General features: G+C 48.9%; 1 protein-coding gene across 2 annotated transcripts in view; it reads left to right on the top strand.

Annotated features, from left to right (window-relative positions):
- RAI14 (retinoic acid induced 14) overlaps window positions 1-12,959 on the top strand; it is a 102,097-nt gene that overhangs the window by 24,280 nt on the left and 64,858 nt on the right. For both annotated transcript variants that reach the window (XM_069745974.1, XM_069745973.1), the window contains exon 2: window positions 5,761-5,840. In XM_069745974.1, coding sequence (XP_069602075.1) covers window positions 5,805-5,840 — 36 coding nt within the window. In that variant the 5' untranslated portion in view covers window positions 5,761-5,804. The remainder of the gene's footprint in view (window positions 1-5,760; window positions 5,841-12,959) is intronic.

Below are 12,959 nucleotides of genomic sequence, written 5' to 3'. Positions count from 1 at the left end.
TCAGCTTAATGAAGGGATGTGACTCAGCTGCTGGGAGAGGGGGAGAAAGAGCTGCTGCAGCAGTGTCTGGAGAGAGGGGGGAGAAAGAGCTGCTGCAGCAGTGTCTGGAGAGAGGGGGGAGAAAGAGCTGCTGCAGCAGTGTCTGGAGAGAGGGGGGAGAAAGAGCTGCTGCAGCAGTGTCTGGAGAGATAACATTCCCCAATTATAGTAAAAAAACAATATGCTGATGACAAGAGACAAACATTGTATAGGGGAAGAGCCAAAAACAAGAAGCGGTCCTGTCCTGGCCCTTTATTACGCGTTTGTCCCTATGGGTAGCATACCCTCTGTGATGGGTGGCAGCCTGTATTCTGTTTTTCTCCAGTTGCCATTTTTTATTTGTCACCACTTGTAAAAGCTTCTGTATCTGCAGTTCCTTAAAGGGGTTTTTCATTCTTCGTTAAGTCTTCACAGCAAACTTCACTTTGCTTGTTAACAAAAGTGGTCATATTCGCCGCCGGACTCCAAGACTGTCGCTCCGACCACCTCTGCCAGACTGGAAATGATGACATCCGGGCCACCAGTCACCTGACTGCTGAGGATACTGATTGGCTGCGGAGTCAGATGACCGGTGGTCGTGACATATTTTTTTCCGGTGTAGCAGAGATGGTCAGAGCGGTGCCGGGTAGATTCCAAAGGGAAGAATGGAGCATAGCTTTGGCATTAATTTAAAATATAATTTTGTGTTTACCGCTCCCCTCCGTGGGATCGGACAATAAACATCCCCTTTGTAGTCTGATCCTTGTGTATACTCCCTTTTATTGTGTGTTTTTTTTTTTTTTTTTTCTGGGGGACATCCGTATCAGACTGCAAATGGATTGTTTGTTGTCTGTTACCATGGTGACACACAGTTCTGCCTCGGAGCTGTAGATATAGAGATTTTTTTTTTTTTTTAACTATGACCTATTGCAAATTTTTCATTTTAGATTTCGTGAGCATTTTTTCAGAGAAAAAAAATTGGCCATGAAGATAGACCCAGCCTTTGTGTTACTTGGCACCTCTAGAATTTGCTACACGGTGACTTTTATAGATGTGTACTGTAGTTATTGCAGTTTACATGTGTCTAGCCGCAGACGGAGCAATGTAATCTCTGTTCTATATTCGGACTTATATTGATGTATTTAAAATTCCTCTCTCCTTAGTCATCAGCTATAAAGAGACAGACGGTCTTGTTATCTTATAGATTCAGCCTTGCATTTCCACTCAGGGCCGTGACGATCTCCACGGGTCAGGCTATAATGTTCTCCACGGGTCAGGGCTATAATGTTCTCCACGGGTCAGGGCTATAATGTTCTCCACGGGTCAGGGCTATAATGTTCTCCACGGGTCAGGGCTATAATGTTCTCCACGGGTCAGGGCTATATCGTTCTCCACGGGTCTGGGCTATATCGTTCTCCACGGGTCCGGGCTATATCGTTCTCCACGGGTCCGGGCTATATCGTTCTCCACGGGTCCGGGCTATATCGTTCTCCACGGGTCCGGGCTATATCGTTCTCCACGGGTCCGGGCTATATCGTTCTCCACGGGTCCGGGCTATATCGTTCTCCACGGGTCCGGGCTATATCGTTCTCCACGGGTCCGGGCTATATCGTTCTCCACGGGTCCGGGCTATATCGTTCTCCACGGGTCCGGGCTATATCGTTCTCCACGGGTCCGGGCTATATCGTTCTCCACGGGTCCGGGCTATATCGTTCTCCACGGGTCCGGGCTATATCGTTCTCCACGGGTCCGGGCTATATCGTTCTCCACGGGTCCGGGCTATATCGTTCTCCACGGGTCCGGGCTATATCGTTCTCCACGGGTCCGGGCTATATCGTTCTCCACGGGTCCGGGCTATATCGTTCTCCACGGGTCCGGGCTATATCGTTCTCCACGGGTCCGGGCTATATCGTTCTCCACGGGTCCGGGCTATATCGTTCTCCACGGGTCCGGGCTATATCGTTCTCCACGGGTCCGGGCTATATCGTTCTCCACGGGTCCGGGCTATATCGTTCTCCACGGGTCCGGGCTATATCGTTCTCCACGGGTCCGGGCTATATCGTTCTCCACGGGTCCGGGCTATATCGTTCTCCACGGGTCCGGGCTATATCGTTCTCCACGGGTCCGGGCTATATCGTTCTCCACGGGTCCGGGCTATATCGTTCTCCACGGGTCCGGGCTATATCGTTCTCCACGGGTCCGGGCTATATCGTTCTCCACGGGTCCGGGCTATAATGTTCTCCACGGGTCCGGGCTATATCGTTCTCCACGGGTCCGGGCTATATCGTTCTCCACGGGTCCGGGCTATATCGTTCTCCACGGGTCCGGGCTATATCGTTCTCCACGGGTCCGGGCTATATCGTTCTCCACGGGTCCGGGCTATATCGTTCTCCACGGGTCCGGGCTATATCGTTCTCCACGGGTCCGGGCTATAATGTTCTCCACGGGTCCGGGCTATAATGTTCTCCACGGGTCCGGGCTATATCGTTCTCCACGGGTCCGGGCTATATCGTTCTCCACGGGTCCGGGCTATAATGTTCTCCACGGGTCCGGGCTATAATGTTCTCCACGGGTCAGGGCTATATCGTTGTCCACGGGTCCGGGCTATATCGTTCTCCACGGGTCCGGGCTATATCGTTGTCCGGGCAATATCGTTGTCCACGGGTCAGGGCTCTCTGATGGTGGCCTTAAAGATGATAAAAGTACTCGTCTTTCACAAATGCAGGGGAGAATTGTAGCTACATTCGTCTTTCTTGCACATCATCTTCCATTGTAATGGTGGGTGCTTCTAAACTTTGGGTGAAAATGGCATTCTGTGCCGACCACAAAGACACAGATGTGACAAATGACCAAGGCATGCCACTGATACAGAGAGCGGAGTGACAGGTTCCAGCACAGCTAGGTGTATGAATGTGAGTGCTCACCATTAGTGAGGAGTGAGTGTACATGTTGCTCAGGTTTTCCCGAGCATGCTTGGGTGGTCGCCAAGTATTTTAGTGCTCGGAGATATAGTTTTCTTTGCCTCAGCTACTAGCCAGTCTGAGTACATGTGGGGGTTGCCTGGTTGCTAGGGAATCCCCACATGTAATCAAGCTGGCTAATAGCTGTAAATCATGCAAGGAAAACTAAATCTCTGAGCAGTCACAAATACTCGGAGACCACCCGAGCCTCTCGGGGGGGGGGGGGGAAAACCCGAGCAACGAGTATACTCGCTCCTCACTACTCACCATCTCTGGGGACACTGTGTTACTGGCAGTGTTATGGTGTGAGTACTGTTTGATTGGATCTGGTATGGTGGGGTCACTGTGGGAGGCAGTGTTATGGAGGCACCGTGCGGCTGCGCTGGTATGGGGACATTGGGGAGATACATCGCTGCCACTGTATAAGGTTGGCACTGATATGGGGGACATTTTAGGGAGAACTGTATCGCTGGTGCTGGTATCAGGGCACTGTGTGCATGGAACTTTTTTTAAAGTAATAAGTATCTAGCACTGGTATGGGGGACAGTGAATAGACATTATTCTGGAGGAACGGTCTGGAGCTGGAATGGGGGACACTGGGGCAGGCCATGTCCTGGAGGAACTGGCAGGAGCTGGAATTGGGGGACACTGGGGCAGGCCATGTCCTGGAGGAACTGGCAGGAGCTGGAATGGGGGGACACTGGGGCAGGCCATGTCCTGGAGGAACTGGCTGGAGCTGGAATGGGGGGACACTGGGGCAGGCCATGTCCTGGAGGAACTGGCAGGAGCTGGAATGGGGGGACACTGGGGCAGGCCATGTCCTGGAGGAACTGGCAGGAGCTGGAATGGGGGGACACTGGGGCAGGCCATGTCCTGGAGGAACTGGCTGGAGCTGGAATGGGGGGACACTGGGGCAGGCCATGTCCTGGAGGAACTGACAGGAGCTGGAATGGGGGGACACTGGGGCAGGCCATGTCCTGGAGGAACTGGCAGAAGCTGGAATGGGGGGACACTGGGGCAGGCCATGTCCTGGAGGAACTGGCAGAAGCTGGAATGGGGGGACTCTGGGGCAGGCCATGTCCTGGAGGAACTGGCAGGAGCTGTAATGGGGGGACACTGGGGCAGGCCATGTCCTGGAGGAACTGGCAGGAGCTGTAATGGGGGGACACTGGTGCAGGCCATGTCCTGGAGGAACTGGCAGAAGCTGGAATGGGGGGACACTGGGGCAGGCCATGTCCTGGAGGAACTGGCAGGAGCTGGAATGGGGGGACACTGGTGCAGGCCATGTCCTGGAGGAACTGGCAGGAGCTGTAATGGGGGGACACTGGGGCAGGCCATGTCCTGGAGGAACTGGCAGGAGCTGGAATGGGGGGACACTGGTGCAGGCCATGTCCTGGAGGAACTGGCAGGAGCTGTAATGGGGGGACACTGGTGCAGGCCATGTCCTGGAGGAACTGGCAGGAGCTGTAATGGGGGGACACTGGAGCAGGCCATGTCCTGGAGGAACTGGCAGGAGCTGTAATGGGGGGACTCTGGGGCAGGCCATGTCCTGGAGGAACTGCAGACAGTATTGTGGCAGACAATATTATTATTATTATAAATTATTATTGGGACCCTCAATGGATGGCCATATTAGGACACCTATATCCGTCTAAATGCCATGGAATTCTGGGGGTAATTTCTACCAAAAAACTGTTTCATCACTTGCACCATATTTTCGATGTGTTTTTAGACACTTTTTTTTTACGAGGTCACTAAGTAGGGGGCATGACTTCACTCAATCACTTATCGGAAAAGGGGCATGAGAAGTTCAACCACTGGACCTCTGGACCGGGGCAAATATGGTCTGAGCCTTCACCTGTCAGATCCTACCACTCCGTGCAGCCCGTCACCTTTAGTGCATGCTAGATCAGGGGACTACAAGTACCATCCAGCCAGTATGCAGGACAGCAGAATATTTTTTTTGCAGGATGAATTGTCCCCTTCAGGCCGGGGCGCTGGAGAATGTGAGCGGGGCGAATTCCTGCCCGGCCCATTGTGCAGAGGCTGATGCAGTGTATAGACTTCCCTCCTGAGACGTCTGTACCGGTGATGTCTTTGGCTAAAACATTGGTTCTTCTGGTTTTCTTTAGAAAATGGGGCCATTCTTCCCGAAGCTCCTCTCCAGACATTCCACATTCTTCTCCTATTCTGCACATAATGGGGTCATACAGGGCGCTGGTTACAGTTGGAGTAGATCTAGGTGCAAATTAAAGTGATATTCTGCCATTAAACCTACATTTTAATGCCCTGCACATAGGGTAAGTGACACAGCTAATCAGAAGAACTATGCTACATTTCTAATTGGAGGTATTTGCTATTATTATTATTACTATTATTATTATTATTACACCTGCTACATATTGGGATAGGATCTTGGAGATGCAAATACCCCCTACAAAATAGCAGTAGTCCATGGCATATTATTCGGACCTGTGGGAGTCCATCCTCTGGGGCCCACACTTGTGTAATCAGGTCAGGCAGATTTTCCTTGCACACCGGCGCTCCTGTCCATGACCTCATGTGAATGGAGCTATGCTGCAGTTCCCTACAGCGGGGGGGGGGGGTGCCACTGTGCAAGAGGAGGCAGATAAGCCCTGCAAATCCCCCAGCGCTCTAAGCATTGCTGTTTACAGCAGCCTGTATTCCGCGGATACAGTAGGGCATTGTTTTGTGAGGGGTGGGTGGGAATTTTTGCATTGTATGTGGCTATAAGGTTAATTCATTTTATTTGATTTTACAGCGTCTAAAGGACAATAAAGTTTGGAATACTTGAATGGACCAATCATGAAGAGCTTAAAGGCAAAGTTTCGGAAAAGTGATGTAAGTGCCTAATCCTCATTGCGTCTTCTAGTTTTTATCTAATGCAATGCAAATTATCGCTCTGTTTAATCTGATCTGTTGTTCTTGGTTATCAGCCAGTTCCGGATGGAAAGAGGTATACAGGAGCTTTTGTTCATGTTATCACCCCCTCTTTTTTTTACTAATCCGAGTCTAGAAGATGTCCTCTTTTTCCAATGGACACTTTTCAGGAACTTTTCTTCATGTTATCACTCCTTTTTTACCAATCTGTCTGCTAATGTCTTCTTTTCCAATGCACAAGTTTTCAGTAACCCTGAGAGGATGTACAGGAACCTTTCTTCATGTTATCACCCTTCTTACTAGGGATTTTAGCTGTCGTTGTTCACTTCTTACGGTGAACCCCAGAGGAAAGTACAGGGACTTTTTTTTTTCATATTATAACCTGTCTCTAAGTAATGAGAGGGGATATCACTTTTATCTTTGCCCCCTGCACGGCAGTCGTTGCCCCCAGGAACTTTTTTTCATGCTATCACCCCTCTTAGTAATGAGAGGAAATGTTACGGTCATCCCTTCCCCATACAGCCTCCTGTGACTCCATGGGAAATATAGGAACTTTTTAATTTTTTTTATAAATGAAAGCGAATATGTGCCTATAAAGTGAATGTGTCACCATGATTTTGCTCCCCTATCTGAGAGCAGCATGGTGTAGGGGCAGAGACCCTAATTCCAACAGTGTGTCACCTTTCTGGGCTGTTTGCTGTAGTTTTGATAAAATCACTGTGTTTTCTACTGCATATCAAGCAGTTTTGTGAATTCTGAGCTCTGTATAACCCCGCCCACACCACTGATTGGCCACTTCATTTGTACACTATACAGAAAGCTGCCAATCAGTGGTGGGGGTGGGCTTATTCAGAGCTCATGAATATGGAGGACTCCCTGGCAGCAGGTTTACTAGTCCTTTAGTGATAATCTCTTGCAGATAAAACTGTGATTGTATCAAAACTACAGGAAGCAGCCCAGTATGTGATACATCGCTGGAATCAGGGTCTCTATCTCCACATTATGCTGCTCTCGGGTTATGAGGTTACAGATTCCCTTTAACTATTCCGCCTGACTATTCCATTCACAAGCGCTTGTTTTCTTTATCCATTTCCCATAAGGGGAGCCCCTTACACATTGTAGCAAACCTGCAGAGAACGTATGCAGCTGCTGCTGACGTGTTCAGCTCTTTTGTTATTGTAGTGCGCCAATCATAATTTTGAGATCCTCTCCAGATTTAGACTGACATTCTCTCTGGTAAGGCGCCCCGGCCGAGTTTGGATGATGATCTTCTCGTTTTTATGGCTTTTATATCAGAATACGACAGGAATAAATATAAAATCTCAGCAGTGGACACGTAGAATAAAATGCTATTCTCTGGAACAAAGGGTCATTATTTTGCAGCCCTGGGGAATGTGACTGGAATTCTCCGTCACGGCCGGGGCCTCCGCGCAGCTACACACACGTTATTAAATCACAGTCCTGGGTGTCCAGTGTCGGTCTCTGCACAAATGTGTTTTTCATCATCTCCCATTTGTAGTTTTGAATGAGAGGGAAATATGGAAATAACAGATGTTACCCAAACCCAGAACATTGTTCTTTTACATGTGTCGCTGGGATTTTTTTCTTCTGTGAAGTCTGAGCTGGAAACGACAAGACTGATACCAGAATCCTCATCAGACCAATAGGTCTATCCGTCAGGAGCTTTGCCTCTGGTTACCAGGCCGTCATTGTAAATAGTGGCACCCAATAGTTTTGGGTCATGGGTAAAGTAGTATCTGCACCTAAATTTAACCTAATTAATGGGGTTCAGTACCTAAACCCGATCAGAAATTACTGGGCCCCACACAGCCATGTTACTGGTTCTTTAGGCTGTACCCCGGAACTTTGTCTTGTTCTTATTGGGGTCTTGACATCATGGAGTCCCATCTAACACCGGTATCGGCAATAAACCCCCAGACGAGACCCCACTGGCACACATGCCAAAAATGGCCCCTACTGAAGATGAGTATATGGGCCCCTTGTAGTCCAATAGCTCCTCATAATACCATAATCCCACCTTCTTTTGGAGGCGATGGTGACCCGCTTACCTTTTTGGGCCCCTGTGCATGTACATAGGTTGCACCAATTATATGTCCTCCCCTGCCAGGCCCCCAAATGAATCCTGACTTTAGACGCGACCTCAGACCAGGCTTCAAAATGATTTCTCCTAACAAACGCTCAAAATTATTCTTGATGACACACGAGAGTCTAAAATTAACTCAGACCAGAACCCCAAATCTCATTATTACCATAACCCTTTAAATCTGGCCCCAAAATTATTCCAGTACCCCCACCCCAGACCAAAAAAAAAACAAAAATTATTTCAGGCTTCCAGGTCCCTGAACAGACCCCCAAAATGAATCCAGACTCAAAGATCAGACGTCTTAAATGATTCCAGACCCCAAATTAATCCAGATTCAACACCAAACTTAATCCAGGCCCCCAGAACAGAATTAGGCCCATATATTTCATGCCAGATCCAAAAAGTAATTTACCCCCAAATTAATCCAGACCATATACATGTAAGTGAATAGGCAATGAAAATCTGATCAAATTTGCACGAGGCTGGAAATCAGGGCTGTTGGGTCGGTAAGCCAAACCTCAGACTCCTCAATTTCCATGACACCGACTCCACCAAAATGGACTCCGACTCCACGACTCCGACTCCACAGTCCTGCTGGAAATTTAGGTGGAGTTTCATGTATCTGGGTGGCATCCCGTGCAAAATGAGATTTCTGTCTTGGCAACTGTTTAATTCTGTCAGCGGGAGAATCTCCTGGAATAGGACGGTGGAGAGGAACGAGTGTATAAATAACGGCGGTGAGTCAGGCATTTTTCGGCTTCTGTGTTACTACATTCCATGGAGACATGATGCTGTAAATCCTTACTACTGAGCACTGTCCTCTATACTCTGTTTTAAAGGGGTTACTCCAAATTCCCAAAAACATGGCTGGTTTCGTTCCAAAATGCTGGCACACCTGTCAACTTGTAGTTTGTGGCCTAGGTGTAACGCTTCATTAGCTCCTTGGTGGACCTCTTGAAGCCGAGGGTTTTTCGGAAGGCAGTAGGGATGTAGGGCTTGGGCTCCACCACGTCATAGCACATCCAGAATTCTGGTAGTCATTATATGGCACTTGTGAGTTTACAGGACGTGCTCTTATTTAAAATTTTAGACAAGTTTATTGGTCTGGTGCAGCACGAGAGAAGTCCTGCAGATGGGAATGAAATGATGTAATAAAGGAGGATGAGTAGATCATCCGATAGCGAAGATATAACGGCTCTGTTTTGGGGAGAACTTTGTTCCACAAAATAGGTGCAGCATGAGAGAAGTCCTGCAGATGGAAGCGAGAGGATGTAATGAGGATGAGAGTCGTTGAATAAGGTGGTTGGTAGATGGAGAGAAGAGCAGAGATGTCTAAAGCCCCCGTCACACACAGCGAGATCGCTAGCGAGATCGCTGCTGAGTCACAAGTTTTGTGACGCAACAGCGATCTCAGTAGCGATCTCGCTATGTGTGACACGTAGCAGCGATCAGGCCCCTGCTGTGAGATCGCTGGTCGTGTCGGAATGGCCTGGGCCATTTTTTGATCGTTGAGGTCCCGCTGGGTAGCACACATCGCTGTGTTTGACACCTTACCAACGACCTCGCTGACAGGACGCCCCATTGAATCATCATGAAATAGCATCGTTCTACAGGTCGCTACAGGTCGCCGCATCGCTGCTGCGTCGTTGGTGAGATCTCACTGTTTGACATCTCACCAGCGACCACATAGCGACGCTTGAGCGATCCCTGACAGGTCGTATCGTTGTCGGAATCGCTCAAGCGTCGCTATGTGTGATGTGGGGGGGGGGCCTTAAGGGTGGTGAGCTCTGTTCCACAGATGATGTGCACCATGAGAGAAGTCCTCCAGATGGGAATGAGAGGCTATAATAAAGGAGGATGAGAGTCGTAGGTCATAAGCGAGAAGTTTGAGCGTGAAAATATGACTGGGGAAAGCGTTGTTCCACAGAATAGGTGAAGCACAAGACAAGTTCTGCAGATGGAAAAGAGAATAAAAGTCACGGAGGTCATCTAATAATCCAAGAGCATCAATAGTTGGTAGAAAACCATGAGTGTTGATGTGTGACAGTACAGAACTGGGAGAGCTTCCCACATCCTAGGTGCAGCACGAGAGAAGTGCTGCAGATATATGGTAGATAGGAGTGAGTGGATTATTTAGTTTACTTTGGCTCAATCTCGAGCCCCGGATGAACTCTCTGTAAGAAAATCGATCATGTGCAAGACCCACCAGGGTCTTCTCCGCCATTTATAATAATCAAGCCATCGGGTTCCTCTCCGTCTTGTTTCTTCTATTCTTCCCACCATGATGTCCTTCTCCAGTGACTGTTCTCTTCATATGATGGGTCCAAAGTTGGCAAGTCGTATCTCGGTGATCCTTGCTTCCAGTGACCTGTCTCTGTCTGGCTTGATTTGCTCCCGTATTGATTTGTTTGATCATCTTCCTGTCCATGGTATTGATCACATCCTTCTCCAACTCCACATTTCGAAGGCGTCGAGTCTTCTTCCGTCTCGTTTCTTTATCGTCCGGGTCTCGCATCCAAGACTATGACTATGTACGAGCCGTGTCTTCTTCGTGAGGGGCAGCACGAGAGAAGTCCTGCAGACAGGAATGAGCTGGGGGATGAGATTTGTGGGCTGTTGGGTTAGAGAAGAACAGTGGAGGGTCGGTAGTCGTTGATGAAGACAGAGATGTCTGACGGCGCAGAGTTTTTAATATGGTGGTTCTAATGAAAAATGTGGAAAACGTCCTGGGGGGTAGATCTCGCCGCCTGTTCTTGAGCACTACATGTGTTGCACAGTAAATCGCACAGACCTTCAGGCCTGAGAAGCCTTTTCTAGAGCTCCGAGTAGAGATAACTCTTGTCCTGCACATAGAACCAGTGAAATATGAGGAATCCTTCATCTCTTCTTGGAACCTTTGTCCAGAATATGCAAATCTGAAGAGACGGAATTTCCTGCGCCCAGCGAGCAAAATGCCTGGCATGTGTGCGAATTCCTCCAGCGGCAACAAGGTCGGCCATGTATTGTTGTGCAGGAAATCCTGCTAATGTCTCAGTCCTGATTTCGCCTTCAGGAATCCGGGAGGGGGCAGGGCTCGGGCCAAGGAAAGCTGCTCTTTGGAAACCATTGAATATTTTGGGGGGACATTATTCTATTTAACATTTATGGATATAAAACATCGGTAGATTTATGGAGCTTGTAGCAGCGGATCTGGAAATATCTTATGTATTTTATTTTTAGGTCCGGGAGTGTTTCCAGCAGAAAAACCGCAGAAAATATCAGATTTTATTAAATAACTATCCCAGATCACGAGCCTTGGACTGTAAGGAGACGTTTAATAGTTATTCACGGGGTCTCAAAGACCACAGCCAAAAAAAAAAATGCAAAACTGAGACCTCCACTAGAGGGAGCTCTGGAGCTGGATGTACTCTGTATATGCAATGGAGTGAGTGAGCGCCCCCTGGTGGTGACTGCAGGTGGCCCGCATTTTATTGAAAGGGGTATTCCAGTTTTGGGAAACTCCTGGTTCCCCCCCCCCAATTGCTTAAAAAAAACAAAAAACAAAAACAAACTGATCTTTACTCACCGTCCCCAGGTCTAACACTGCTGCCACCAATCACTGAGGTCGGCGGCTCTGCACTAGTTGACAGCAACAGCAGCTCAGAGCCACTAAGATCACTGATTGGCTGCAGCTCTTTTGATGTAACACACAGAGGTGCAGCTGATTCAGTATCGGACCTGGGGAGGGTGGTTAAAAGACAGTTTGTTTAAAAAATAAAAATAAAATAAAAGCCTGCAGAGGGGGGTTTTCCAGAACAGGAAACCTTTTAATAATAGCTCTTTACTCAGAAGTTGTATCAGAAGAGCGATAGTTGCAGCCCATGAATCGCGTGACTTGCACGTTACTTTTCTAAGTACAACTAAACAAAAATTTCCTGCATTCCAAATAATTCACACCGAGTCATAAGATCACACATTAGTCTCATGATATGACCATGGGACCAAAGAGAATTAAATGACTAAATTTTGCCAGTCTGTGCAGCACAGAGGGTCAGTCTACTGTGCAGAAGGCAGACACTTTCAACTACACATCGGGATATGAATCTGTCAGTAGGATCCACCCTCCTGAGCCATGTGTATGGGCACGCAAGTCATGGGAAGCTGAATAAAATGACACCTTGAGATCTGCAATCTAATGTCTTATTCTAGAGAAATCCAGATTTTTCTTAACCCCTTCCCGACCTTTGACGCATACGCTGCGTCATGAAAGTCGGTGCCATTCCGACCCATGACGCAGCATATGCGTCATGGAAAGATCGCGTCCCTGCAGGCCGGGTTAAAGGGTTAACTCCCATTTCACCCGATCTGCAGGGACAGGGGGAGTGGTAGTTTAGCCCAGGGGGGGTGGCTTCACCCCCTCGTGGCTACGATCGCTCTGATTGGCTGTTGAAAGTGAAACTGCCAATCAGAGCGATTTGTAATATTTCACCTAAAAAACTGGTGAAATATTACAATCCAGCCATGGCCGATGCTGCAATATCATCGGCCATGGCTGGAAACACTTATGTGCACCCACCCCACCCCTCCGATCGCCCCCCGATCTGTGGTCCGCTCCCCTCCGTCCTGTGCTCCGCTCCCCCGTCCTCCTGTCCGCTCCCCCCGTGCACCAATCACACCCCCCGCGCTCCAATCAAACCCCCCCGCACTCCGATCCCCCCCCCCGCACACAGCGACACCCCCCCGTGCTCCGATCCACCCCCCCCCGCACAGCGATCCCTCACCCCGTGCTCCAATCCTCCCCCGTGCTCCAATCCTCCCAATCCTTGGGGGGTCCAGTTTCCAAAATGGGGTCACTTGTGGGGGAGCTCCAATGTTTAAGCACACAGGGTCTCTCCAAACGCGACATGGTGTCCGCTAACGATGGAGATAATTTTTCATTCAAAAAGTCAAATGGCGCTCCTTCCCTTCCGAGCCTTACCATGTGCCCAAACAGTGGT

This window comes from Ranitomeya imitator, chromosome 1, assembly GCF_032444005.1.
Source record: "Ranitomeya imitator isolate aRanImi1 chromosome 1, aRanImi1.pri, whole genome shotgun sequence".
NCBI lineage: Eukaryota > Metazoa > Chordata > Amphibia > Anura > Dendrobatidae > Ranitomeya > Ranitomeya imitator.
The sequence above is the reverse complement of the archived record's forward strand: the minus strand, read 5'-3'. Positions and strand labels throughout refer to the sequence as shown.